Source organism: Syngnathus scovelli, chromosome 3, assembly GCF_024217435.2.
Source record: "Syngnathus scovelli strain Florida chromosome 3, RoL_Ssco_1.2, whole genome shotgun sequence".
Lineage (NCBI taxonomy): Eukaryota > Metazoa > Chordata > Actinopteri > Syngnathiformes > Syngnathidae > Syngnathus > Syngnathus scovelli.
The window spans coordinates 7,105,777-7,132,106 of record NC_090849.1 but is presented as its reverse complement, the minus strand read 5'-3'; the positions used below and the strand labels follow the sequence as shown (position 1 = coordinate 7,132,106).

Sequence of the window (26,330 nt, the reverse complement as noted above, 5' to 3'; positions counted from 1 at the left end):
TCAAAACTAGTTATTCATCAGGTTTTTTTTGGTAGCCTATACTGAATATAGAAGACGTTGACAATCATAATGGCCCTCCGAGGGAAACTTTGATTATGACGCGGCCCGTGAGAAAAATGAGTTTGACTTAGATTCTCTTGCGCACAATTTACGGCCACTCAACCCACCGCTGATCAAAGTTCACGTTCATCATTGCACACGGTACTAGTGATTGTTGTTGTTGTTTTTTTTAATAACCTGTTCCACACGGCAGAGTTTGTCAACCATTCCCTGGTAGCGGTTCATACAATCTTCAGCCAGGTGAAGGTGGGTTGAATACTAAGAAAAAAAAAGATCATTAAAGTAGATGTTTGAGAACAAGACACAATTTGATATACAAACATTTGTACGTTGAATATAAATATGTTACCGTATTTCCCGCACTATAAGGCTCACTTAAAAACGGCTGCGCATACAATGAAACCCTCCCCCTCTGCAGCACATGGACACCAAAGCTTAGAAGCTAATCAACACATTACGCATCAACACACGCACTCGCTTCTTTCTTTTAAACAAAATAAAGTTTACGACCAGCAAAAATGAGTGGGGTTGCTGGACCAAGTAAGGAGCCAAACAGGATCACTTTAATCCCATCGCTTGATTGACATACGGGTAAGCCTATCGGGAGGCATTCACAGTGAAATGAGGCATACAGTGAACCACCCCCATACCCTTTCACCGTAGCACATAGACACCAAAGCTAAGAAGCTAATGAACGCATTACGCATCAACGCACACACTCGCTTCTTTCTTTTAAACAAAATATGACCAGCAAAAATGAGTGAGGTTTCTGGACCAAGTAAAAAGCCAGACCATATCACTTTTATCCCATCGCTTGATTGACATACAGGTAAACCTATCAGGAGGCAATCACAGTGACCCCCCCCCCCCCTCACCACAGCACATAGACACCAAAGCTAAGAAGCTAATGAACGCATTACGCATCAACGCATGCACTCGCTTCTTTCTTTTAAACAAAATAAAGTTTATGACCAGCAAAAATGAGTGGGGTTGCTTGATCAAGTAAGAAGCCAAATGTATCACTTTCATCCCATCGCTTGATTGACATACAGGTAAGCCTGTCGGGAGGCAGTCACAGTGAACCGCCCCCCCCTCACCGCAGCACATAAACACCAATGCTAAGAAGCTAATCAACACTTTACGCATCAACGCACTCTTGCTTCTTTCTTTTAAACTAAAGGAAGTTTATGATCATAAAAAATGAGTGGGGTTGCTGGACCAAGTAAGAAGCAAAACCATGTCACTTTTATACAGAAAAGGAGCTGGACTTTACCTCATTGACTGTGTTGACATCCCCTTTAGCACAGCACCATCTAGTGGATGCATACTGCAACCCTAGTCAACAAAGCCTATCACTCCTTTTTAACAATACTCACAAATGCATTAGAGTCCTCATTTCCTTTAATCTCTAATCGTAAAAATAACTCCAAAGGGAAACCATGGATAACGGATGAACTAAAAAAAATCTTCACGTAAAAAAAATAAACTTTATAGAAAATCTATTGCAAATCCCACTCCTATAAATATAGAAACATACAAGAAATATAAAAATAAATTTACAGTATTACTAAGGACAACCAAACAAACTTACTATGCTGATAAATTTACTCAAGCCTCTGGTGACATCAAAACAACATGGAATCTTATCAACCATTTATTACATCGCAAAAAATCTAAAACATCTACCCCAAATGAGATGCTGGGGAAAAATGGAGCCCATTCAAACCCAATAGACATTTCTAATGGTTTCAATGATTTCTTCGTAAATGTCGGCGCTACCTTGGCATCTAGCTTCTCAACTTCTGATACAAGCCCCTGTTGCCTAATTAAAGGACAGTTTCCTTCACTCTCCATTCTTGACCCTCCTAGTGTTGAGGAAGTTTACAGCATTGTCATGAGCTTGAAAAACTCGGCCCCTGGCCATGATGAGATCAGAAGCTTACTTATTAAGAGAATCATCCATTCAATAATAATCCCAATAACACACATTTTCTCCTTATCTTTAAAATTTGGCATTGTACCCCAAGAACTAAAAATTGCTAAAGTCCTTCCTATTTTCAAAGCTGGCGAGACAAATGAATATGGTAATTTTCGGCCTATATCCATTCTTCCATGCTTCTCCAAGATTCTAGAAAAATTGGTTTATTCAAGATTGGCAAAGCACCTAGAAACAAATAATAGTCTTTACAAGCATCAATATGGTTTCCGCAAAAAGTTTTCCACTGAGCATGCACTGCTTCAGCTTGTCAATCATATCTCAACAGCTCTTGACAATAAGAAATTCGCTCTTGGTGTCTTTCTAGATCTAACTAAAGCATTTGATACTGTCGACCATAAGATCCTTATCGCTAAGATAGAGAGATATGGAGTGAAGGATTCTGCCCTGAAATGGTTCACAAACTATCTTGCCAACAGAGAACAATATGTATATTTAAATGGTTGTTCTTCCAACAGATCTAAAATACTATTTGGGGTCCCGCAGGGCTCAATATTGGGTCCTCTATTATTTTTGGTGTACATAAATGATTTTTCCATGTCTTGTTCAAATTTTCTCCCTTTGTTATTTGCGGATGATACCAACCTCATTGCCACCCACGATGATTTTAATTCCCTCATTGCAAGTGTGAATGCTGAGTTGTACGCTATTACAAAATGGTTCAAAATAAATAAGTTGACACTAAATATAAAAAAATGTAACTTCATGATCTTCTGCAATATAAACAAATCTTACCCCAAAGATCAGACCAAAATTTACATAAACAATAACGAAATCCATCAAGTTACTAGCACCAAATTCCTAGGAGTTATAGTAGACGAACACTTAAATTGGTCTGAACACATTGATTTGGTTTGCAAAAGATTTATGAAAATGCTAGGTATTTTATGAAAAGTTTGTCCGTTGGTCCATCCTTCTGCTCATCTCACTCTGTATTATAGTTTCCTGTTTCCTTTACTCAATTACTGCAACGTAATCTGGGCAGCCACATATCCAACATACCTCAACAAATTACTCATTTTACAAAAGAAGTTCCTAAGAATAATCTCTTTTTCAAATAGATATGAACCATCGGCACCACTGTTTAGAAATTATTCATTACTGCCAATTGATAAAGTAAACATTCATCAAACCTGTCTACTCATCCATAAATACATATATAGGAAACACTGTCTTCCAGCCACTTTTCATAATTTCTTCACATTTGCATCAGACTTTCACTCTTATCCAACAAGTCAGAGGGACAATCTTCACCCACCTTTCTGTCGAACATCACGCCATCAATATAATATCCACTTTAGAGGGCCCTCACTCTGGAATAAGCTACCAATCCATATCCGATCCATATCTGCACAGGCTGCTTTTACAAAGCACCTGAAACACCACCTTCTCCACTCATGATCCTACCAGTCCATAATTACTGCACCGCACTCAGCTGATCCATACTATGATCATCAACTTAATCCACAATTTTGACTCAGATTCTTCTTTGTTTTGTTTTGTTATTTTCTGTTTACAGTTCTTCTCTTTCCTTTTAGCTATTCCTATCTGTTATCTCTTTGATTGCTTCAACATCGATAAGTGTCTATTTTGTTTCGCTTGTTTCTTATTTTTGTATCATGTATCTGTTTATGTATGTATACATGCATGCTCGTATGTATAGATATGAAAAAATTAATACTTAGCTTGTTATGCTAAGCTAAGTATTAATTTATAGTAGTAATATATATATATATATATATATATATATATATATATATATATATATATATATATATATATATATATATATATATATATATGTGTGTGTGTGTGTGTATGTGTATGTATATGTATATATATATATATATATTTTTTTTTTTTCTCTCTTTTCTTAAACACTTGAATGACATTTGACTGCACAGCACTTTGTTTGTTTCTGCACTTTATTTGTATATATAGCAGGAGTGGAGCTTCTTACAAGCCCTAGGCTTCGTCTCCCTCCTTGCACTGTTATTTGTGCTAAACAATAAACTAAACTAAACTAAACCCCAGTTCAATGCAGTAGCTTCTATCCTATGTGCCTTTTAATCCGGTGCGCCCTATATATGAAATAATTTCTAAAATAAAATATTCAATGGAGGTGCGCCTTATAATCTGGTGCACCTTATAGTGCAGAAAATACGGTACCATTTTATATGTGAAGGCAGCAACGGCAAACACGAACATTTTTAACAATTGCTTTTCTTACTTTGCTTAGTTCCTTTTGATACTGAGGCATTTTCTTCAGCATCTGTGACAGTTCCTTCATTGTGGTCTGAAAGACAACGGTGACAGTAATGAGTGATACCATTTTATGAGTTCTCTTCTGACTTTCGTGTTGGCATGTGTACTGCTGTGCAGTCCTTTAGCAGTGACCATATCTATTAGATGATATTACCTGAATATTCACCTCAGATAGTATTAGAATATGGAGGCTAGTGTTTCCTTCTTTATTCTTGTTGTATACTGATAAAATAAATCAGGTGCCATCAAAAAAAAAAAAGTATGAGACAAGCGACCAGGGTATTTAGGACAGGACATTTTAGCTACAGGTATTTACATCGAGATTGGAAACAACACTTAGAACATAGCAAATTTCATTTGACGTGTTCAACATGACAAATGAGTCTGAGTAAATGTTATATAACACAAAATGTTCAATATATCAGACAAGGATTCTGATGCAGTTGAGGGGGAGGTGGACATTGTGGTCTTTGGGGTCAGCCTCATCAATGGAGTGGCGGAAATTGTGGTGGTGACCACCGAGCTGTACAGCATGGGTAGGCAACCCCGGTCCTTGATGATTCATGATTCAAATGAACAGGATTGTTATCCAGCTTCTGCAGACCTTGCTAATTATCTGACAATTTGAATCAGCTGTGTTGCAACAGGGAGACAGAAAACATGTAGGACGCCAGCCCTCGCGGACCAGAGTTGCCTACCCATGAGGTACAGTATGGTATTGGTTGTTGATTAATTGATTTATTGTTGCACATAGCCCCTCCGTGAGTCATCACCTTATCGTGGAGGAGGGGTTTGTGTGTCCTAATGATCCTAAGAGCCATCCCAAAATCTAAACTCAAATCCTTTGGTGACAGAGCCTTCTCCTGCACATCACCCCGACTCTGGAACTCTCTCCCTCAGTCTGTCTGTGACTCACCCACACTCCCCATATTTAAGTCCCGTCTAAAAACGTACCTCTTCTCTCAATCCTATGACCTCCCCTACCCATAACTGGTTTCCTCTTCTTAATTTTATCCCATTGTCTCTTCCCCGTCCCCCTCCCCTCCTGTATGTCTTTGCCTTGTTCCCTGTAAGCGTCTTTGGGTTTTTGAAGGGCGCTATACAAATTTAATGAATTATTATTATTATTATGTTGTCCGGGGCTTTATGCCCCTGGTAGGGTCACCCATGGCAAAAGGGTCCTAGGTAACCGTCCAGACAAAGCATGGCTCACTAAACCGGGTAGATGGAACTTGATAACCTTGGCAGGCAATCAATCTAGGGATATGCTCACCCAAACGACAGACAAGATAGCTACAGCAGACCAGGCGGAGGAAACCCTCCAAGGGTTCAACGGCTGGGAAGGCGCTGCAGCAAGAAATGCTCAGGGCGTGACAGAGCACGAAAGACGTCACGGCCATCCACTGCGGCAGGAGAGGTCTCTAAGCGTAACGGTTCTCCGTACCACTGGGTCAAGGTTTCTTCTGTGGAGAGAGTGGTTGCCCCCGTGCAACGGTTCTCCCACTTAAATCAACATCATGCACAGGTGTCTATGCTACTCAGATTCCCGATACACACTCAAAGTCCTATGGCGATGGAGGAGTGGCAACAGTGGCAGGTGGAGGTAACCACTGGAAGTCACTAATCACAAGCCTGCATGTAGGTGGCCTGGGAAAAAGTGGTCGTTGTTTCTTCGACCCAGGGCAGCGGAGAACCCCGGCAGCATCCTAGACGACTGAGCAGCCTCTTTAGGATCGCACTGCTCACCCTAGTAAGGGAGGGGGCTAGAAAAGGTGCCCTAAAGAAATTCCTGCCCTAACCAATCTGGCCAGCTAACCGCGGTTGGCAAGATTTACCCACCTGCGGTCGACCACAACAGAAACAGAAAAAGAAGCTTATTATAGGAATTTAGAATTTATGGACAGAGATGATGTTGTCACAAGACCTCAAAGAAGAACAGCACTCGTTGCCAAAAAACTGGCAAGATACCGAATCGATATTGCCGCAATCAGTGAAACTCGGATTGCAGAGGAAGGATCAGTGTCTGAAACAGGATGCGGATATACCTTTTTATGGAAAGGAAAAGCTCAGGACAAAGACAGAATACATGGTGTTGGATTAGCCATCAGGACCAGCCTTCTCAGACAGATTCCTAGCCTCCCCACAGGCATCAGTGAGAGACTCATGAAGCTCCACCTCCCTATCAGTAACAAGCGCCTACGCCCCGACACTGACCAGCGCAGAAGTGATAGAGCAGTTTTATACTGTTCTGGATGCCCTGTTGCGCGCCACACCCTCCAGTGACAAGCTTTTAGTGCTGGGCGATTTCAATGCCAGAGTTCGCAGGGACAGTGACGAGTGGAAAGGTGTGATAGGAAAGCATGGAATCGGGAAAATGAACAGCAATGGCTTGCTTCTATTGAATAAGTTTGCTGAATACGACCTGCAGCTGACGAACACGACATTCAGGCAGCCTGATAAGTACAAAACGACGTGGATGCACCTGCGATCAAACAATGGCATCTCATAAACTACATCATCACCCGTCAGTGTGACAGCAAAGATGTTCTCTCGACAAGGGCAATGCGAGGTGCAGATTGTTGGACCGACCACAGACTTGTGCGAGCAAAACATAACATCCATGTAGTCCCTCAACACCGCAAAGGCCCAAAGATTTTCAGACATGCCTTCAACATCGCACGCCCTCTATCCAACAGCTACCGTCAAGAATTCCAATCCAGTCTGGATGACAAAATCAATGACAGAGGGCCACTGTTAGACACACCGGAAGATAATTTAAGGAAGTTGTCACTGAGACCGCCACATCAGTGCTAGGCCCAAAGAAGAGGGCCTACCAAGATTGGTTTGATGAAAATGACGAAGCTGTGCAGGCATTGCTGGACGAGAAGAGGAAAGCCTTTATTGACTGGCAAAATCATCCTAATTGTTCTTCAAGACGTGGCAGATATAAAGACTGCAAAGCCAAAGAGAACTTCACAATATGCAGAACCAGTGGTCGGAAAGGAAAGCCAATGAAGTGCAGCTTTATGCTGATACCAACAACTCCAAAATGCTGTTCAATGCAATAAAGGCTATATACGGTCTCTCAGCATGAGGAACAGCCCCTCTACTCTCTGCAGACGGTTCTACCATCATCAAGGACAAAAAGAAAATCAATGCAAGGTGGAAGGAGCACTTCAGCCAGTTACTCATCCGACCATCCACTGTCAACCATTCTGTGTAGGAGCAGATACCACAAAAGCCTACACAAGAGGAACTCAACCTTCCATCTATAGAGGACGAGGTCAGAGCCGCAATAAAGCAGATGCGCTGTGGCAACGCACCAGGGAAAGATGGACTCCTTGCAGAAATCTTCAGGGCTCTGGGACCCTCTGCTTTCAAAGCATTCCAGGATGTCCTCTGTGCAATATGGGAAGAAGACATGCCTGTGGAACTCCGAGATGCTACCATAGTGGCATTATATAAGAACAAAGGAACTAAGGCAGACTGTGGAAACTACAGAGGAATTTCCTTATCTATTGCCGGCAAGATCCTTGCATGAATACTCCTCAACAGGCTCATCAAACTATTTCTGAAGAAAACCTGCCTGAGGCCCAGTGTGGATTCCGACCTGGCCGTACCTGACATGATTTTCACTGTGTGACAAATTCAAGAGAAGTGCATCGAACAGCAGATGGACCTATACTCAGTGTTCATAGACTTGACAAAGGCGTTCGACATGGTCAACAGAGAGGCTCTCTGGTCTATACTTCTCAAACTCGGCTGTCCACCAAAATTCACCAAGCTCATACGCCTCCTTCATGACAACACGACAGGCCCTCTCAAATGGAAAACATTCGAACAATTTCGCCATTTCCAACGGAGTAAAGCAAGGCTGCGTACTTGCACCCGTTCTATTCAAGCAGTTCTTTACACAAGTCCTGCTCCATGCGGTGAAAGATCAGGACCTTTGGGTCTACATAAAATATCACCTTGAAGGATCCCTCTTCAACCTCCGCTGCCTCTCTGCCTGGACGAAGACTCTTGAGAAACTCATCTTGGAGGCATTGTTTGCCGATAACTGTGCCTTCATGGCACACAGGGAGAGCCACCTCCAGATCATTGTCGACCACTTCGCAGAGGCCGTCAGGCTGTTTGGACTGACAATCAGCCTTGGGAAAACAGAGGTCCTGGTCCAGCCATCCCCGAACACTACACGGCCCCAGCCAACCATCACCATTGACGGAACCCAGCTGAACTGCGTGGACAGTTTCAAATACCTGGGCAGCACAATCTCTGCGGATGGATCGCTGGACAAGGACATCACTTCCAGGATCCAGAAAGCTAGCCAAGCACTTGGCAGACTCAGAGTGAAGGTCCTACAGCAGAAAGGCATTGCGCAGTCGACAAATCTGAAGATCTACAAAGCTGTGGTCCTCTCCTCACTTCTGTATGGCTGTGAGACATGGACCCTATACCGTCAGCATATCAAACAGCTTGAGCAATTCCATAACAGTCTCTGCGCAGGATTATGAACATCGCCTGGCAGGACAGAGTCACCAAAAGGAAGTACTAGATAGAGCTGGCTCAACAAGTATAGAGTCGATACTGCTGAAGGCTCAGATGCGTTGGACAGGCCATGTGATACGAATGGAAGGCAGCTGCTTACCCAGACAAGTCATGTATGATGAGCTGGAAGAGGGTTCACGGCAACGAGGACGCCCTAAACTGAGGTACAAGGACACTCTGAAAAGCAATCTGAAGTATAGTGATATTCAACCACGCCATTTGGAAGTGCATGCTCGTGACAGAACGGAATAGAGGTCTCTCGATTCCAAAGCAGCCACTGCCTTCGAGAGGGATCGGCGACAGCGTTTAGCTGCATCAAGGGAGAGACGTCACAGAGCAGCATCCACCTCGACCCAAAATGCTGATTTTAAATGTAGCACCTGCGGGCGCTTATGTGCTTCTAGCTTCGGATCGTGGAGCCACATGCGCAGTCATCGCTCAGAACAGACACAACGTCATCATCGGACCCCGATGGAATACAAGAAAAGAAATTTGCACATAGAGTTACACCCTGAATTGGCCACTAGCTAATCCAAACTCCTTTGGTTGTACTTCTTTACAAATATGTACCCATTTTACAGACTTTCCATTATACAATGCCACACAAAAAAGTTTCAGATTCAACATGAAAAATGTGTTTTTCTTTTAATTGTACTAAGTTCATTTTGTTTTTCCTTATTTAATCACTTCACTGGTTTCTTTTATATCAAACAAATTGTTTTAGGTTATTCACCTAACATGTTTCGGCGGTTTCTTCCGCCTTCATCAGAGTGTCACAGATGTGATGGTGACGCGTCTTTATCAGCTGATGGACGCGTCACCATCACATCTGTGACACTCTGATGAAGGCGGAAGAAACCGCCGAAACATGTCAGGTGAATAACCTAAAACAATTTGTTTGATATAAAAGAAACCAGTGAAGTGTTTTTCTTTTGTATGCCAACAATGGTGTGTTCACCAAGTTGGACTATGGAACTAACAAGATTTTTACTAAAAAATAGGCTGTTGGAGATTAGGTTGGCCATCAATCAAACAAGGGGACACAACTGTTTCTTTACATTTTTAATCTCTTAACTAGGGCCAGAAGAGGGAGCTGTATTGCATGGAAAGTACTCCCACAAGCGCAGAGGAGTAGGGAACATGCAATTCAACCCAGTCAATAAGCGAAAACTCCAACTGAAGGTAAATATTTTCGTCAATGACTTTTGACCTTTATCTGTGCTGGTAGCAATGGCATACCAACATTTCTTTGAAACTCTTCTAGCTACATTATGTCCTTAATTATTCATGATTCCTTCACCTCTGTGCACGTGAATAAAATAGACTAAAATACAGTCAAATAACGAGAAAGATTGTTCTAAGTAATGTGGATGTTCTTCATCTACCTTTTCTCCTGTGTTCATTTTTTTGCTGGCAGAAAATTCTTTCAGAGAGCGAGTCACAGCCCTATGGAAACAAGACAAAGACAACATAAATCATGTTAGCATATCTGTTAAGAAATACAAAAGTAAGCTTCGGTAATTTCTACTGTTATAATTGCTCCTTCAAAAATATTTCACATTACCATGTCAAAAAGGGTAATATACACTCACGTTGAAACTTCAGCAATGTGTTTATGTCTCAGAGTCAACCACAGGTCATCATCTTCATCCAGTAACACTTCTTTTGTTCGAGTCTCCCCCATTCCACTGGTCTCAAACCTGACATCGAAATGTATACAATGAGTAGCTGCATTGAGTAAGGTAACACACGGTGGGTATAACGAATACTCTGTTACATAACAATGAAATCATACAGATTACAATTACAAACTGCAGGATCGTATGTCTTGATTGGCGCTCCCCAGTTTCTCCCACAACTAAGAACATTCAAGGTATACAATATTGTCAATCAGTTCCCATGACCGGGCAGGATGTGTTACACAAGAATTTCATTGCTCACTGCTACCGTTGTGTTTACTAATAGTCACACTTATGTTATTATACAATGTAGAACATTGATACGGAGTGTAGAATTTTCAATGAAAAATGGCCCACGTCCTATTTATGTATAGATAAGCACGGAAAACCTTTGTGCTTGGTGTGTTTGCAACAAGTTTCGGTATTGAAGGAATATAATATTCGACGCCACTACAAGACTCTTCACAGCGAAAAAGATGACGGCTCGCAAGGACAACTGAGAAGAGATAAGATCAACAAATTGCAGGCAGGTCTAAGGAAACAGCAGTCAACTTTCATCTAGAGCTGACAAGTCAGTGAAACAGGCGAAAAAGCCAGCTACCTGATTGCCAGCGAAATAGCATTAGCATCAACAGTGGCGGCCCTGAGCAATTATTATTATTAAATTACCGTGTTGGCCCGAATATAAGACGGTGTTTTTTTGCATTGAAATAAAATTGAAAAAGTGGGGGTCGTCTTACATTCGGGGTCTAGACATTATACCCACTCACAACGCAAGATGGCGCAGATATCTTTAAAGCGAATGCTGAACTTACTGCGAACCCCTGTCACGAAGAAGAACAATAAAAATAGCGGTAGCACGAAGAAAAACAAATAAAAGATAGCGGTAAGATAGAAAAGAGAAGAAAATAATAGAAGAGATAACAGAAAATTGAGAAACAGTAGGTTTATTTACATTTCAAAAACCAGAAGCCATTCATTTACAAATGTGATTGCACTTAAATGACCATGGCACCTGGTATTGATGCACTTGTACAGGCCAAAAGATGGCAAGTATCAGGGACAAAAACAAATCCAGACTAGTCTCATGCCTTCAAAATGCTGCCTGTTTTCATTGAAAAAAATACAGCTCTGTGAAGATGAATCCTTTCTGTGGTGATTAAAAAAATAATGTTAGTCAGCAACTTCACTACAAAAAAGTATGGTGGATTTCTACTGTTCATGCAACTCCATGAATGTTCAATATGTATTGTATGTGTATGTGTGTTTTATGAATGAAGTTTCCACATTTACAGGACATGTGAATGCTTTCTTCTTTACACATTTAATAGCACTCTTCTTAGTTTGTAAAGTGTAGGCAGGGATTAAATTTGGAATTATTAAAACATTAAAACATTAAAAGGAATGTTCATTAAATTTCAACATTTTCCTAATGTTCTTGTGCTTCTTTACACCAAAAAATACATTTTGAAAAATGAAAGACATATTTTGGTTATTTGTAAAGTATGGTATAATTTTAATGGCCCGGCCCACTTGACATCTACCGTCGCCGTATGTGGCCCACAATGTGAAAAGAGTTTGACACCCCTGTTCTACATCATTAACTTTTGTTGTGCGAAGGCAAAGGCCTTCACACGTTATTCCTGTACTTCATTATTCTACTTATTCCACCCACTTTTTTGATGCTTACCTACATCCACATAATTCATCCGATTCACCTCATTCCAAATATTCACACCACGCGCGCTTGTATTTTTCTCATTCCAAATGTAACTGTTCATCTTAGGCCTACCTATTCCAAAACATCCCATTTACTAAAAATTAAAAAAATTGAAGTTTAAAATTCATGCCAAATTTTACAAAATGTACCACTCGGGGAAAAAAAAAAACACCATAGTAAATTCCCTCATTTTCAATATGCGTATTTCTGCAGGCATGTTTTGTTAATGGTTAATTAGGTAAGACCCTATGCAGACTATGGCAAACAAGCATGGTAACGGTATCTTGATACCTGAAGCTTTGTGTTCGGTGAAACAAAATCCTCACTTCTGATGAACCAAGACTATTTGTCCTCAATTGTGTGTCATTGTGGGAGTGTTCAGGTGTATCACACAGAAGAGACTGAATATGTGTTAATTTCATTAAAAGGGGACAATGCATGTTAAGCAACATTATTCAAGGTACAGTGATCCCGCACCACTTCGCGCTTCACCTATTGGGGCCTCGGTTCATCTGTTTTTTATGAAAACAAATATTGCGGCTACATTCGGTGCCTCGCGGATTTTGTCACTTGGAGCGCGGGGTTTCGTTTGCCCATATGACTTTACAGCACACGATTGGCCGGTAGAGTAGACGAGACCAATGGGATCATGTTGATCTGTACCCTTGCCTCTGATTGGCTTAGAGCTGTGAGAGCAGTTATAACCGCGCTTTATCTCAGCCTCCCGCTACGTATCCACTCTTGCCCTTCGTTTGCATCAGCACAACCAGCAGCACCTCTGATTTGTGCTTCGTTTTGTCACAAACGTGGCAGGACAACCAAATGCAACACAGGCTCTTTAGTTTAAAGGAGACAAGGAGGACTGGAATGCCGCCAGAGCAGGACAACAAGACAAGCTGACGAGCCAGTCAGCGAGCGCACATCGTATGTCATTGAAGCAGACGGGCATAGCAATCTCGTGGTCGGGGCCAGACAGAAGGTCAAACCAGACCATAAAAACAGGGTTTCGCAAAACAGTGAATCAGGAAACACGCATCGCGCTCCACAGTGGATCAGGCAACCGGGAATTGGGTGGCATAGCAAAACCAGGTGGCAGGCATACGTGTATCGAGGCAGACGAACCACCGCAGACTGACGGGCTTACGGGGTTTAAATACGTGCCCTAATTAGCCGGTAACAAGGGCACAGGCGGCAGCGATCAACACTGATTCGCGCGAGCATCTCCGTATTGGATATGCGCACCCCGCGGACCAGCGCAAGCACGGCGATAGCAGAGCGGAGCCGTGACGTGTTTGCGGTAGTATTTTTTTTTTTTTATATAAAAATAAAAATATTGATTCCACGTCGCGGATTTTCACCTATCGTCTTGGAACGAATTATCAGCAATAAATGAGGGATCACTGGAAATACGCCCGAAACTAAACAAATTTTCTTTGATGAATTCATTTTCTATAAATAAGGGCATACTTAATTATTGATTATTAAAAGAACATGCAAACCTTTCAGGGATCCAAATTCTTATCTGAATTCTGTGTGTGCCTATGCCTGCGTGCGTGCATGTCTATATACCTGTAGACATCATTTTCAATGCCAAGCAGGTCGTAGGCCATTGCCTGAAGAGTGAGCTCATGTAGAAGCGGTGACACTGGATCAAATCCTCGGTCCAGAATGATAAGTTGACTCCGACACTTATCAGGTCCCTGGAGAAAACCGGCACAGAAACAAGATGATATACATTACACAGAGATTCGGCAGAGTAAAATCATATCAAAACAATGAACTGTAATCACTGATAATTTTGAAGAACCAAGTCTGTACTTCAAAAGGCTGTGCGTATACTACTGTGTAAGAATGTGTAATATAATATGTATTTCCAAAACAGTTGTCAGACAGGAAGATATTGGTAAATACTACAACATTCTTTTTGGAAGTAGAATACAAAAGATTAGGATTAACAGATTAAGTACCTAAAAAAAATTATCACAGCCTCCAAACATCCTGCTGATGTATAGAGGGACAAATCTTTGCATAGTGTCCACATTGTGGCAGCTCATCATAAATGTTATCAACTTATTACTGTTTCTTCAAGGTAGTATGTGTGGGTAATGTATGTAGGTATTTTTAACATTTACTTCTATATTGACTTTACTTTTGCTTCCTAGGTTAATATTTTGAAAAAACATTTCTACTTTTGCTTCTTTGTGTTTATTGACATCTCCCACCTCCCCCATGCTGGGGTCATCAGCCTTGTAGCCATCCAGCTTGTCCTGTAGCATTTGGGCCAGAACGGCACAGTCTTTGTACTCTCTGAGTAACACATGCAAAAAAGAAATAAAATAGTTACAGTACCATTTTGGGAGAGTTTTTCCCCCCAAATGTAGTGTTCCCCAAAATACCGTAATTTCCGGACTATAAGCCGCTACTTTTCAAGTATTGAACCCTGCGACTTGTTGTCCGGTGCAGTGTATCCATGGATTTTTCGTGATTTTTGTGATGACTTGATCACTTATACACTCGTAAAAAGGCTGTAGACCACTGTTGTACGGCACCACTTAGCTGGGCGGAGGGATATGTGACACGGTCACTGGGGAGAAGAGCGGTGTGTTGATCGCATGTCCATCCACCAGGCAAATAGTGCCGTATAATTCACACAAAGAAGAGACAGAACAAGATCAAGACTGACATTACTGAAGAAAGGAAGCTTTTATAAAGGAAGCTTTTATTCACAAACCCTCATTTTAGGGCGACAAAAGAAATGCATATGATGCCGCTTTTAAATTAAAGGCAGTCGATTTGGCTTTTAACATGCACTGTAGAGGTTTCTTCCGGTCACTAGGGGGCACTAGGCTATTGTTGATGAAATCTTGTTGCGTCACCCTTTTCTTTATTTATTTCCTGGTCACGTCTACTCTGGAGCTATACGTGTAGCTCGCTAATTTAATGTAACTTGGTGCTTTGTGTGTGAATAAAATTAGCATGAACCGACCCTCATCATGGAAAATGCTAGAAGAAATGCATAAAAGCGACAACGAACATAAGACTGATAAAGTGTGTGGCGAAGTATATCTGACGCTATTCCAATCGGACACTGAGGAGAAAGACTTCGATGGTTTCAGTGCACAAGAGGAAGATGAGGACGACTCTCAGTGACTTTCACTGGTATATTTTTTAACCAGCCCTGTTAGTGCTGTGCTACCGTGTTGCTGCTTCGTTACCGCCGCGTCTCAGTGACTTTTACTGGTATGTTTTTTATCCAGCCCTATTCGCACTGTGTTACTTCCGTGTTGCTGCGGCATTACTGCTGCGTCACAGGCAGTGTTAGGAAAGAAATGTTAAGGTACGTATGTTATCAAAACTTTAAAAAGGCTTTCTGTATACCGTCTTTCTTTGTAAATAACTCCCGTGCACATGTGGCTTTTACAAACCGGATTGGGTTGAAGTTGGGAAATTGTGTAAAATGTAAATAAAAACAAAATAAAACGATTTGAAAATCCTTTTCAACCCATATTCAATTGAATACACTACAAAGACAACATATTTAATGTTCAAACTGATAGACTTGTTTTTTGCCAAATAATAATTAACTTGGAATTTCATGGCTGCAGCACGTCCAATAGAAATTGGGAAAGGTGGCAAAAAATACTGAGAAAGCTGAGAAAAGCTCATCAAACACCTATTTGGAACATTCCACATGTGATCAGGCTAATTGGGAACAGGCGGGTACCATGATTGGGTATGAAAGGAGCCTCCCCAAACATGCTCATGTCAAACATGTCATTCACAAGCAAGCGAGGTTCACCACTTTGTCCACAACTGCGTGAGAAAATAGTTGAACAGTTTAAGAACAACATTTCTCAAAGCAAAATTGCAAGGAATTTAGAGATTTCAACATCTACGGTCCATAATATCATGAAAAGGTTCAAAGAATCTGGTGAAAGCACGTAAGCGCCACAGCCGGAAACCAAGACTGAATGACCGCTACCTTCGATCCCTCAGACGGCACTGCCTTGAAAGCCGACATGAGTGTGTAAAGGATATCACCAAATGGGCTCACGAAAACTTCAGAAAACCATTGTCAGTAAATACAGTTCGTCACTACATCAGTAAGTGCGGGTTAAAACTCTACCATGCAAAGCAAAAGCCGTTTATGAACAACATCCAGAAACGCCGCCGGGTTCTCTGGGCCCGAGCTCATGTAAAATGGACTGATGCACAATGGAAAAGTGTTTTGTGGTCTGATGAGTCCACTTTTCAAATTGTTTTTGGAAACACTGGACATTGTGTCCTCCGGACCAAAGACAAAGCGGACCATCCGGACTGTTATCAACGCAAAGTTCAAAAGCCATCATTTGTGATGGTATGGGGGTGCATTAGTTCCCATGGCATGGGTGACTTACATTTCTGTGAAGGCAACATAAATGCTGGCAAGTACATAGAGATTTTGGAGCAAAATATGCTGCCATCCAAGCGACATCTTTTTCATGGACGCCGCTGCTTATTTCAGCAAGATAATGCCAAGCCACATTCTGCATGTGTTACAACAGCGTGGCTTCGAAGTAAAAGAGTCCAGGTTCTCCCCTGGCCCACTTGCAGTCCAAACCTGTCTCCCATTGAAAATGTGTGGCGCATTATGAAGCGTAAAATACGACAATGAAAACCCCGGACTGTTGAACAACTGAAGCGGTTCATCAAGCAAGAATGGGAAAGAATAACACACGAGAAGCTAAGAGAATTAGTCTCCTCTCTTCCAAAACGTTTATTGAGTGTTATTAAAAGGAAAGGTGATGTAACAAAGTGGTAAACATGCCCTTTCCCAACTTCTACTGCACGTGTTGCAGCCATGAAATTCCAAGTTAATTATTATTTGAAAAATAAAATAAAGTTTATGAGTTTGAGCATTAAATAAAATAAATAAATAAAAAAAATAAAATAAATTAAATTTCCCAACTTCAACTGAAGCCGGTTTGTAGTATTATTTATGAACAAAAAAACATTTCCGCGATTTTTTTGCTGGTGCGGCTTATAATCAGGTGAGACTTAAAGTCCAGAAATTACGGTAGTAAAACTATCATGGTCATTCAGTGCTAAAAGCGCTCATAGCTCTGCATGCAATTTAAACAAAAAAAACAAACAGATCAAGCATCACTGCTTTTCCCCTGGATGAGAAGAGTAACCTCTTCGGGAGTGCATTTTTTCTGTATTCATCACTTTTTTCACTCATTCATCTTCTTTACTGCTTATCATGAAGGTCACGGGCGTGCTGGAGCCTATCCCAGCAGTCTTTGGACGGTAGGCGGGTACATTCTGAACTAGTTGCCAGCCAATCACAGGGCACATAGAGACAAACAACCATTCACACTCACAATCTCATGTTCCGGCAATTTGGAGTGGTCAATCGGCCTACCATGTATGTTTTTGGAATGTGGGAGCAAATTGGGGTACCCTGAGAAATTTTGCATTTTGCTCAATGCAAGCCACCGCTCCAAATAGGTCTCCCTTGGACCCACAACATAAAAAAAACAGATAATGACAGTGCTTCATTAACATCATCTAGTTTAGCTGGTTTGGGGATGCAAGTGACCACTCAAACATGTATTCATTGTGCTACTATAGAGAGCAAGGAAACTGCATTCTCTAACAGCATTTTATTACCCAAATGAGTGATTTACATGATGTTTATCAAGTCATAGTTTATATTTGGCCAGCGTTCATGCTGCATTAAGTACTCACTTGACTTAGATGTTGGTACAATGGTTGTTGCTCAATGGTGTTAAAAGGTATTTGCTCACTTTGTGATTTCTTTCTTTAGTTTCTTACACGTACAACAAATAACAAAATAATAACAAAAGATAACAAAAGTAAAAACGAAAATCTGTAAATGGTGAGTTTTTTATCAGAGAGAGAGCGAGAGAGAGAGAGAGAGAGAGAGAGAGAGAGAGAGAGATCGGGCAGGAGGCAGGGGCCACCCTGAACTGGTCTATGAGAAAGACAATAAATGCTATTTACCCACTTGAGATTGTGCAGGACGTAGCTTTTACCTGCAATTCTCATGTCACCACTAGAAAGCGGCACAGGGCTGCAATCGTACCCTGCGGCATAAAACTAATACCAATTGACCATACGTTTTTTCTGTTTAAGGATGGAGAGAGAAGAGAGAGAGAGAGAGAGAGAGAGAGAGAGAGAGAGAGAGAGAGAGAGAGAGAGATGTATACCCCATGGTGAAAAGGATTGTTGGTCTCACCCTCTGTATCGGATTCCAGGATATTCTTTCAGTGTAGCACAGAGGGTTGCAATCTGTTCAGCACACCCTTCAAGCATGTTGTTCTTCACATCAGCTTTAAAAGGGCTGTAGAAGTCCTGAAATGCATCTACTTTGTCAAGGGAGAAAACCTGGCCCAAAGGGAAAGAGGATTCAACCATCCATCCAAATGGTCTTCAAAACGTTCATTAATCGAGGCTTCAAGTGTACACATGCAATCTGTTCACGGTTAATTTGTTATTGCTATGGCATGAAAGAATCGCCCGTCCATCCATCCATCCATCCGTCCGTCCGTCCGTCCGTCCGTCCGTCCATTCGCCCATTCACCCATTCATCCACCCATCAGCCTGCCCACCCCTTCGTCCATCCGTCCATCCATCCATCCATCCATCCATCCATCCATCCATCCATCCATCCATCCATCCATCCATCCATCCATCCATCCATCCATCCATCCATCCATACATACATACATACATACATACATACATACATGATATGGGCATTCCTACTAAGATATCCCGCCCGCTACAAATGTAACGAGGAGGGGAATGAGCCTGTCACACGGTAAAAAAAACTGAAACTCACAAGGATGATGAGCATTAATGTATAGTGATTTTACTGCAATGTTTTTTTTTGTTAAAGCCCTGTCATTAAAATTACATGTGATTTGTGTCACAGCTGCTGTCGCATTTTTGCAACAAACCAATAGTGTCACAATTGCTAAATAATTCAATGAGTTTTAATGAACAAAGGGCTGTAGCAAACATAATATATATATATATATATATATATATATATATATATATATATATATATATATATATATATATATATATATATATATATATATTGAGTAGCTACACTATATACAGTACATACAATTTGAATACAAATATAACCACCATTGTGATTTCTTCTTGACTCAGATAATACTAACATACGTCAATGTACTGCCACTTTCTTACTTGAGATTCATAGGGCAGAAAGGCTACATGGATCTCAGTCAAGGCCTTCATGGCTTTGGAGGCGCGAGAGTTGGTCAAGAGTCCAAACATGGAGTCTGGAATTGCTGTAATAAAACAAACACAAAATTGGTATTTAATTTAATTAATATTCACTCAGCAAATCAATTAAAGCTAACAGTGTTGTGTTTCATTTTAAGACATGTGCACAGACAAAAAGCTCCATTTAACCAAAAGGTTGAGGTTTAGTCTAATAGTAACCCCAGCAGTCAAGAAGCATTATTGTAAAATATTAAAGATTACAGTATTTTTCAGACTATAAATTGCGTTTTTTTTTTTTCATAGTTTGGGTGGGGCGGCGACTTATACTGAGGAGCGGCTTATATGTGAAGTTTTTCACAAATTTTCTAAATAAAAAAAAAGTGAAACCGTGATAAACGAACTGCGATGTAGCAAGGGATTACTGTAATTTGAATTTCAGTGACATCAGCGGCGCGGCGCGGCGCGGCGCGGCGCGGCGGTTGTTTACATAAAGGACAAAGATTCGATCACGGGATGACGAAGATGACGAAGGGCCCCACGTACTACCGGCATCATTAGCGTCTTTGTTTGTCAGTGACACGGAGGACGAAGAGTTTGAAGGATTTAATGATTTGGAGTGACACAGAAGGTTTGAAAAACTATTATGGCTTTTACGCATGCCCGGTCCTACTCTACGGAGCTTTCTTTCACCTCCATGGATGGAAGTCGAAAGCCGGCGTTCGGCCGGGTGGCTGTCCGGGGATGGTGGATGGGGCTGGGACATGGCTTTTACGCACGCCCAGTCCTACTCTACGGAGCTCTCTTTCACCTCCGTGGATGGAAGTCGGGGGCCGGCGCTCGGCCGGGTGCTTGCCCAGGGACAGTGGATGGGGCTCAGACATGGCTTTTACGCACGCCCGGTCCGATTCTATGGAGCTCTCTTCCACCTCCGTGGCTGGAAGTGCCACCTCCGGGGGATGGAAGTCCACGCCGCCACACACCTGGAAGTCCACGCCGGTGCTTGGGGCCGTGTGGCAGTGAAGTATTTAAGTTATAGTTATTTGATATATTTTATTTTGTGTAGCAACTTGTATATTGTTACAGTTCAGTAGTTGTTGGTTCGTTGAACTCTTGTTTTGTTAAATAAAGAGCCGTTTACCAAACCCACGTCTTTCCTTGCACTTTGTTAACGCTACAATATAGTAGTTCTATACTAGATCTGTGGAATAACGACGAGGCTGACGTCAGGGCGCACGCGCGGCATTGTTGACAAAGGACGAGGAATTTGATTGATGGCTTTAATGATTTGGAGTGACACAGATCGTTTTATAATAGTATTGCTTATATAATAGTTATTTGATATATAATTTATATATCGTTATACGGGCCTGTGGATTATTTTGAAATGCAAGCGCTGTCAGCTGCGCGCACCCGGCCGGCATTGTTGACATAAAGGACAATCGATTGATTTAATGATTTGGAGTGACACAGATGGTTTGATAATATTATAGCTTATATAATAGTTATTTGATATATACTTTATATATCGCTATATGGGCCTGTGGAATATTTTGAAGTGCAACCGGCCGGCTTTGTTGACATATAGGACATTCGATGGATTTAATGAATTGGAGTGACATAGATGGTTTTATAAACGTGTTATTTATGTAATATGTACTATCCCAGGAGTCATTGACCAGTAGGCGGGGGACCCCCCCGAACCAGTTGCCAGCCAATCACAGGGCACACAGAGACGAACAACCATCTGCATTCACACTCACGGGCAATTTGGAGTGCTCAATCAGCCTACCACGCATGCTTTTGGGAAATGGGGGGGAAACTTGAGTGCCCGGAGAAAACCCACGCAGGCACCCGGAGAACATGCAAGCTCCACACAGGGAGGGCCGGAGGTGGAATTGAACCCGCACCCTCTGAACTGTGAGGCGGACTTGCTAATCAGTACCTCACTGTGCCGCTATTTAGTATACTGTTATTATAAAATAAACCATTTGTTGGATGTATTTCTTTCAAGATGAATGTTGTTAGGGTTGACAAATTATCTTGATCGTATGATTATGTTGGAATGTAGACTAGAATTATTAACTTTGTTTAAACCTTTTACCTTTCCTTGACTCTGAAAAGTTTAACCATTCAGTTGTTGAAACTTTGCAAATAGTGTGGAAACATTCTTGCTTAGTTAGTCATATAAAAGGCTCCACTAGTTTCTGTTTCCACGACCTTGTAAAACAATGAGCTGGGACCCTCCACACCGATTAACCAGTTGCTGCGGTGACCACCAACCATGTCCAATCTCACCCCCACCCTGCTTCTCTCAATAAATATGCTCTTGCAAGAATCCAAAGTCAGAATTTGTTCGAACATTGCTGTATGCACAGTGACGAACGATTTCTCCACTTGCAAGTGCTCAAAGGGCATACTGTCTCCTGTGTGGTTCTTGCAGATATGTTAGAGTGAGCACCACTCTAACAAATGTATTACAAGATGAATGTATTACACATGTATTTGGTACTCACTGTCAGTGAAGAAGACATGGGCTGCTCTATACCTCGGAGACCGTGGATCTCTGAAGTCCTCAATAAGACCCTCAACGGACTGTGAACAGATATGATTTCTCATGAGCTTGACTAAAAAGTAGTCACTTTTAGACTATTAATAAAGACACACTTTGTTTACATAAGGAAATCCAGTGATGACTATGTGGAATAACAATTCCGAAACATTTAAAAGAACTATTTGCGTTCCTGCATTCTCCCACCAAATTAAGCAGGCACCATGAGTGAAACAGCAGTGATCAGGTTCCCAGTGCTTTGAGGGTAAAAGGGTGTTATACGTATTTAGTCGCATAGAAAAACTCCATTCTGGAGGATATGAACCTGTGGCTTTTGGGACAAATAATATTTTGGCCATCCATCCATCCATCCATCCATCCATCCATCCATCCATCCATCCATCCATCCATCCATCCATCCATCCATCCATCCATCGGGGTTCACCCTAATGCAGTCCTTCTCAAATAGTGGGGCGCGCCCCCCTGGGGGGTCACGGTGCGTTACAAAGGGGGGTGCGTGTGACACCAGGGAACATGCTTTTCTTTTGACTGTACTAGAATAAAGGGTAATTAGACATCCACTGCAGTAGATGGGAGTGGCGGTATCACTGTAAGAGTGTGCACAAAGCGTATTTGCTCTACAGTGTAGAGCGCACAGAACATACGCACATGCACACAGAGCAGGGGATAAAAAGTGCAGTGGGACACCATGGAAAAATATTTAACAGGGTTGAAAAGAACCCGCCGTGAGTCGTCACCTTATCGTGGTGGAGGGGTTTGCGTGCCCCTATGATCCTAGGAGCCATGTTGTCTGGGGTTTCATGCCCCTGGTAGGGTCACCAATGGCAAAAGGGTCCTAGGTGAGGGGTGAGACAAAGCACGGCTCATCCAAGCCCCTTATGACGAAAAACACAAATGGACTTCGTTTCCCTTGCCCGGACGCGGGTCACCGGGGCCCCCCTCTGGAGCCAGGCCTGGAGGTGGGGCTCGAAGGCGAGCGCCTGGTGGCCGGGCCTTCGCCCATGGGGCCTGAAAACATGGGTCCCCCTTCCAATGGGCTCACCACCTGTAGGAGGGGTCAAAGGGGTCGGGTGCAAAGTGAGCTGGGTGGCGGCCAAAGGTGGGGACCTTGGCGCTCCGATCCCTGGCTGCAGAGGCTGGCTCTTGGGACATGGAATATCACCTCTCTGGCTGGAAAGGAGCCCGAGCTGGTGTGTGAGGCAGAAAAGTTCCGACTAGACATAGTCGGACTTGCCTCCACACATAGTTTGGGCTCTGGTTACAAGCCCTCTCAAGAGGGACTGGACTCTCTTCCACTCTGGAGTTGCCCACGGTGAGAGGCGTCGAGCAGGTGTGGGCATACTTATCATCCCCCGGCTGGGCACCTGCACATTGGGGTTCACCCCGGTGAACGAGAGGGTAGCCTCCCTCCGCCTTCGGGTGGGGGGACGGGTCCTGACTGTTGTTTGTGTCTATGCACCAAACAGCAGCTCAGAGTACCCACCCTTCTTGGAGTCCCTGGAGGAAGTGCTGGATAGCGCTCCTTCTGGGGACTTCATCGTTCTACTGGGTGACTTCAATGCTCACGTGGGCAATGACAGTGAGACCTGGAAGGGCGTGATTGGGAGGAACGGCCCCCTCGATCTGAACCCGAGCGGTGTTCTATTGTTGGAGTTTTGTGCTCGACACGGATTTTCTGTAATGAACACCATGTTCAAACATAAGGCATGTGCACTTGGCACCAGGACACCCGACGCCGCAGTTCGATGATTGACTTTGTTAGTGTCATGTAACATGGGGGGAAGAGATGGTGCAAATGGTAAAATATGGATTGTTCACAGGAATAAATTGGCAGAGCTGAAATTCCAAATTAGTCCAAAAGATGGCGCCAGACCAAAACATGAGACCAAAAAAGGGGCCAAAATAAGCTAAGCAAGTTAAAATAGAAATAAACAGGAACACGGTGTCGGATTGTGAGTCACGCATGGACGCACAAATGTGATTTTTACTTTTTGATTTCTTTGCTTGGCTAAAAATGTACTCTGTAACAGCTTAAAGCAATATTGTTAGTCAATTCGATCAAGGGACCCGTCACTATGAGAATAGTGGCTTGACATAAATTGTTTGGAGAAGCACAAATGTGATTTTTACTTTTTGATTTCTTTGCTTGGCTAAAAATGTATTCTGTAACAGCTTAAAGCAATATTGTTAGTCAATTCGATCAAGGAACCCGTCACTATGAGAATAGTGGCGTGACATAAATTGTTTGGAGAAGCACAAATGTGATTTTACTTTTTGATTTCTTTGCTTGGTTAAAAATGTATTCTGTAACAGCTTAAAGAAATATTGTTAGTCAATTCGATCAAGAGACCCGTCACTATGAAAATAGTGGCGTGACATAAATTGTTTAAAGAAATAGATCAAAGGTTTGGATTTTTATTTCAGAGTTAATTGAAGCGTAACTTTAAAAAGTTATTCTCATGAAACAGGAAGTGAAGAAAAGGGGAAGTGAAAGGTTTTACCAGGGGCTAGCTGTACATTTGGTGGAAAGTAATGCGTGGTCAGGGCGGAAACAGCTGCTGAAGGCAACAGGTGTCCATGCGTGGGAAAACTGGGCAATCATACCCTATAGGAGGCGTGGGAAAACTGACCAGTTTTATTCTATAGGGGCGTGGGAAAACTGGGCAGTCTTACCCTATAGGGAGGGTATAGAAGAAAGAAGGGGGGGGGGGGGGAGAAGTCTATAAAAAGTCCTGCAGGGGCAGCTACGGGGCTTTTTCCCCCAAAGAGCGCTCATACGTGAAGAAGCCCGAGGGAGTTTCAAGATTTTTTCCAAAGTCCCGAGATCTTTGTGTGAGACGCAGGATCGCTGGTCTGAAATTAACTTAAATTTACTCCAAAGAATTGGACTGGACAACTTTGCAGGAGAAACTAGGTGAGGTGAACGACTTTTCTGTATTTTAGCGAGGTTGGGGAATAGTCATCGGGCCGTCGGTCCCCTCGAGGCCAGCCTGTTCCTCCAATTTGGATTTTAGAAGTAAGATCGAATTGATTACTCGACTTTGCTTCCACCAAAAATAGCACGCAGCTGGTATTTACTTTTTCCCTCTTTCATGAACTGTGTTTTGCAATCGAATTGTTCTGGGATTGAACGATTTTATTAACACGGGTATCAGTGGGTGAAATTGTTCGGTTTCTGGAGTGATTAAGATTTGTAATTCTATTTCATGTTTCTTCAATAAATCTGTTGTGTATATTCATCTACTTCGTTGTGCGCTGATTTGTACTGAATGTGCAATCGATGGTTTGGGGTTGATTTGACAATTTAAATAATGTGCGGGGGGGTTATTATGGTATAACATAGGACCGTAATAAATAAAAGTAACATCAGACAATTTTAGAGAACTGAATAACTTTCGTAGTTGTTTGAGACACGAGTGAATTTCGATCCGTTTGAAGGTTTGCTTCGTCTGAATAAATTAACGAAAGTGTTTAAATCGGATTATTGGTTTGGTGTAGAACTGAAAGTAATTTAATTATTTGAAGGGCGCAGGCCCGTTTCCCCTTTTGACGGGCCGCGTAAAAAGTAACTCCGAACATGTTAGAGAATTAAATAACTTTCGTAGATATTTAAGGGAAGAGTGAATTTCGTTAAAAGTGAATTCGTTTGAAAATTTACTTCCTCTAAATAAAATAACGATGATGGTTAAAATAGATTATTTGAGTTGGTGAAGGATAAAAGTATTTCCATTGTCCGTCGGGCGCGGCCCAGTTCCTAATTTTGTCGGGCCGCGTCAAAAGTTAAACAGGACACGATCGAAAAATAGACTTGCCTTCCAAATTAATTACTGGGCAAATCTAAATAGAGTAAGACATTTTTATTCGTTTTAAGAAAGTTGTTATTCTTTTTAAAGCAATCAAGTGGGGTGAAGCACTCCGACAGTTAAGTGCTAGATCCACATATAAGAAGTTAGAATAACGTAAAGTGCATTAATTTTCTCCTTAAATGCTATTATTGTCACACTTTTATTAATTCGATTCTCTTTCGAATAAACAAGTTGGTCGGCTCGCTGCTTGAGCGACCAAGTAGAACGGACCCATATCAACATTTACTCCGGCAAAACTAGTGCTAGGGTGCGCTATACAAACGAATACCTGAGGTCTTAACAAAGACATCTAAAAATATCCGTAACTTAATAAGAACTTCAAACATTAGCGGGGAGCCATCAATACGATGCGGTCACTTCG

At 42.1% G+C, this 26,330-nt stretch overlaps 1 protein-coding gene across 8 annotated transcripts in view; it reads right to left on the bottom strand.

The window, feature by feature from the left end:
* LOC125994747 (syntaxin-binding protein 1) overlaps positions 1-26,330 on the bottom strand; it is a 135,161-nt gene that overhangs the window by 75,464 nt on the left and 33,367 nt on the right. For all 8 annotated transcript variants that reach the window (XR_011086579.1, XR_011086580.1, XM_049764237.2 and 5 more), the window contains 9 exons: positions 22,048-22,126; positions 19,496-19,599; positions 18,510-18,658; positions 14,491-14,575; positions 13,838-13,968; positions 10,462-10,569; positions 10,255-10,315; positions 4,287-4,352; positions 238-318 (listed from right to left, as the gene is read on the bottom strand). Coding sequence is in view for 6 of the 8 variants with exons in the window: in XM_049764237.2 (XP_049620194.1) it covers positions 238-318; positions 4,287-4,352; positions 10,255-10,315; positions 10,462-10,569; positions 13,838-13,968; positions 14,491-14,575; positions 18,510-18,658; positions 19,496-19,599; positions 22,048-22,126 (864 nt within the window). In the remaining 2 variants the exon portion in view is untranslated. The remainder of the gene's footprint in view (positions 1-237; positions 319-4,286; positions 4,353-10,254; positions 10,316-10,461; positions 10,570-13,837; positions 13,969-14,490; positions 14,576-18,509; positions 18,659-19,495; positions 19,600-22,047; positions 22,127-26,330) is intronic.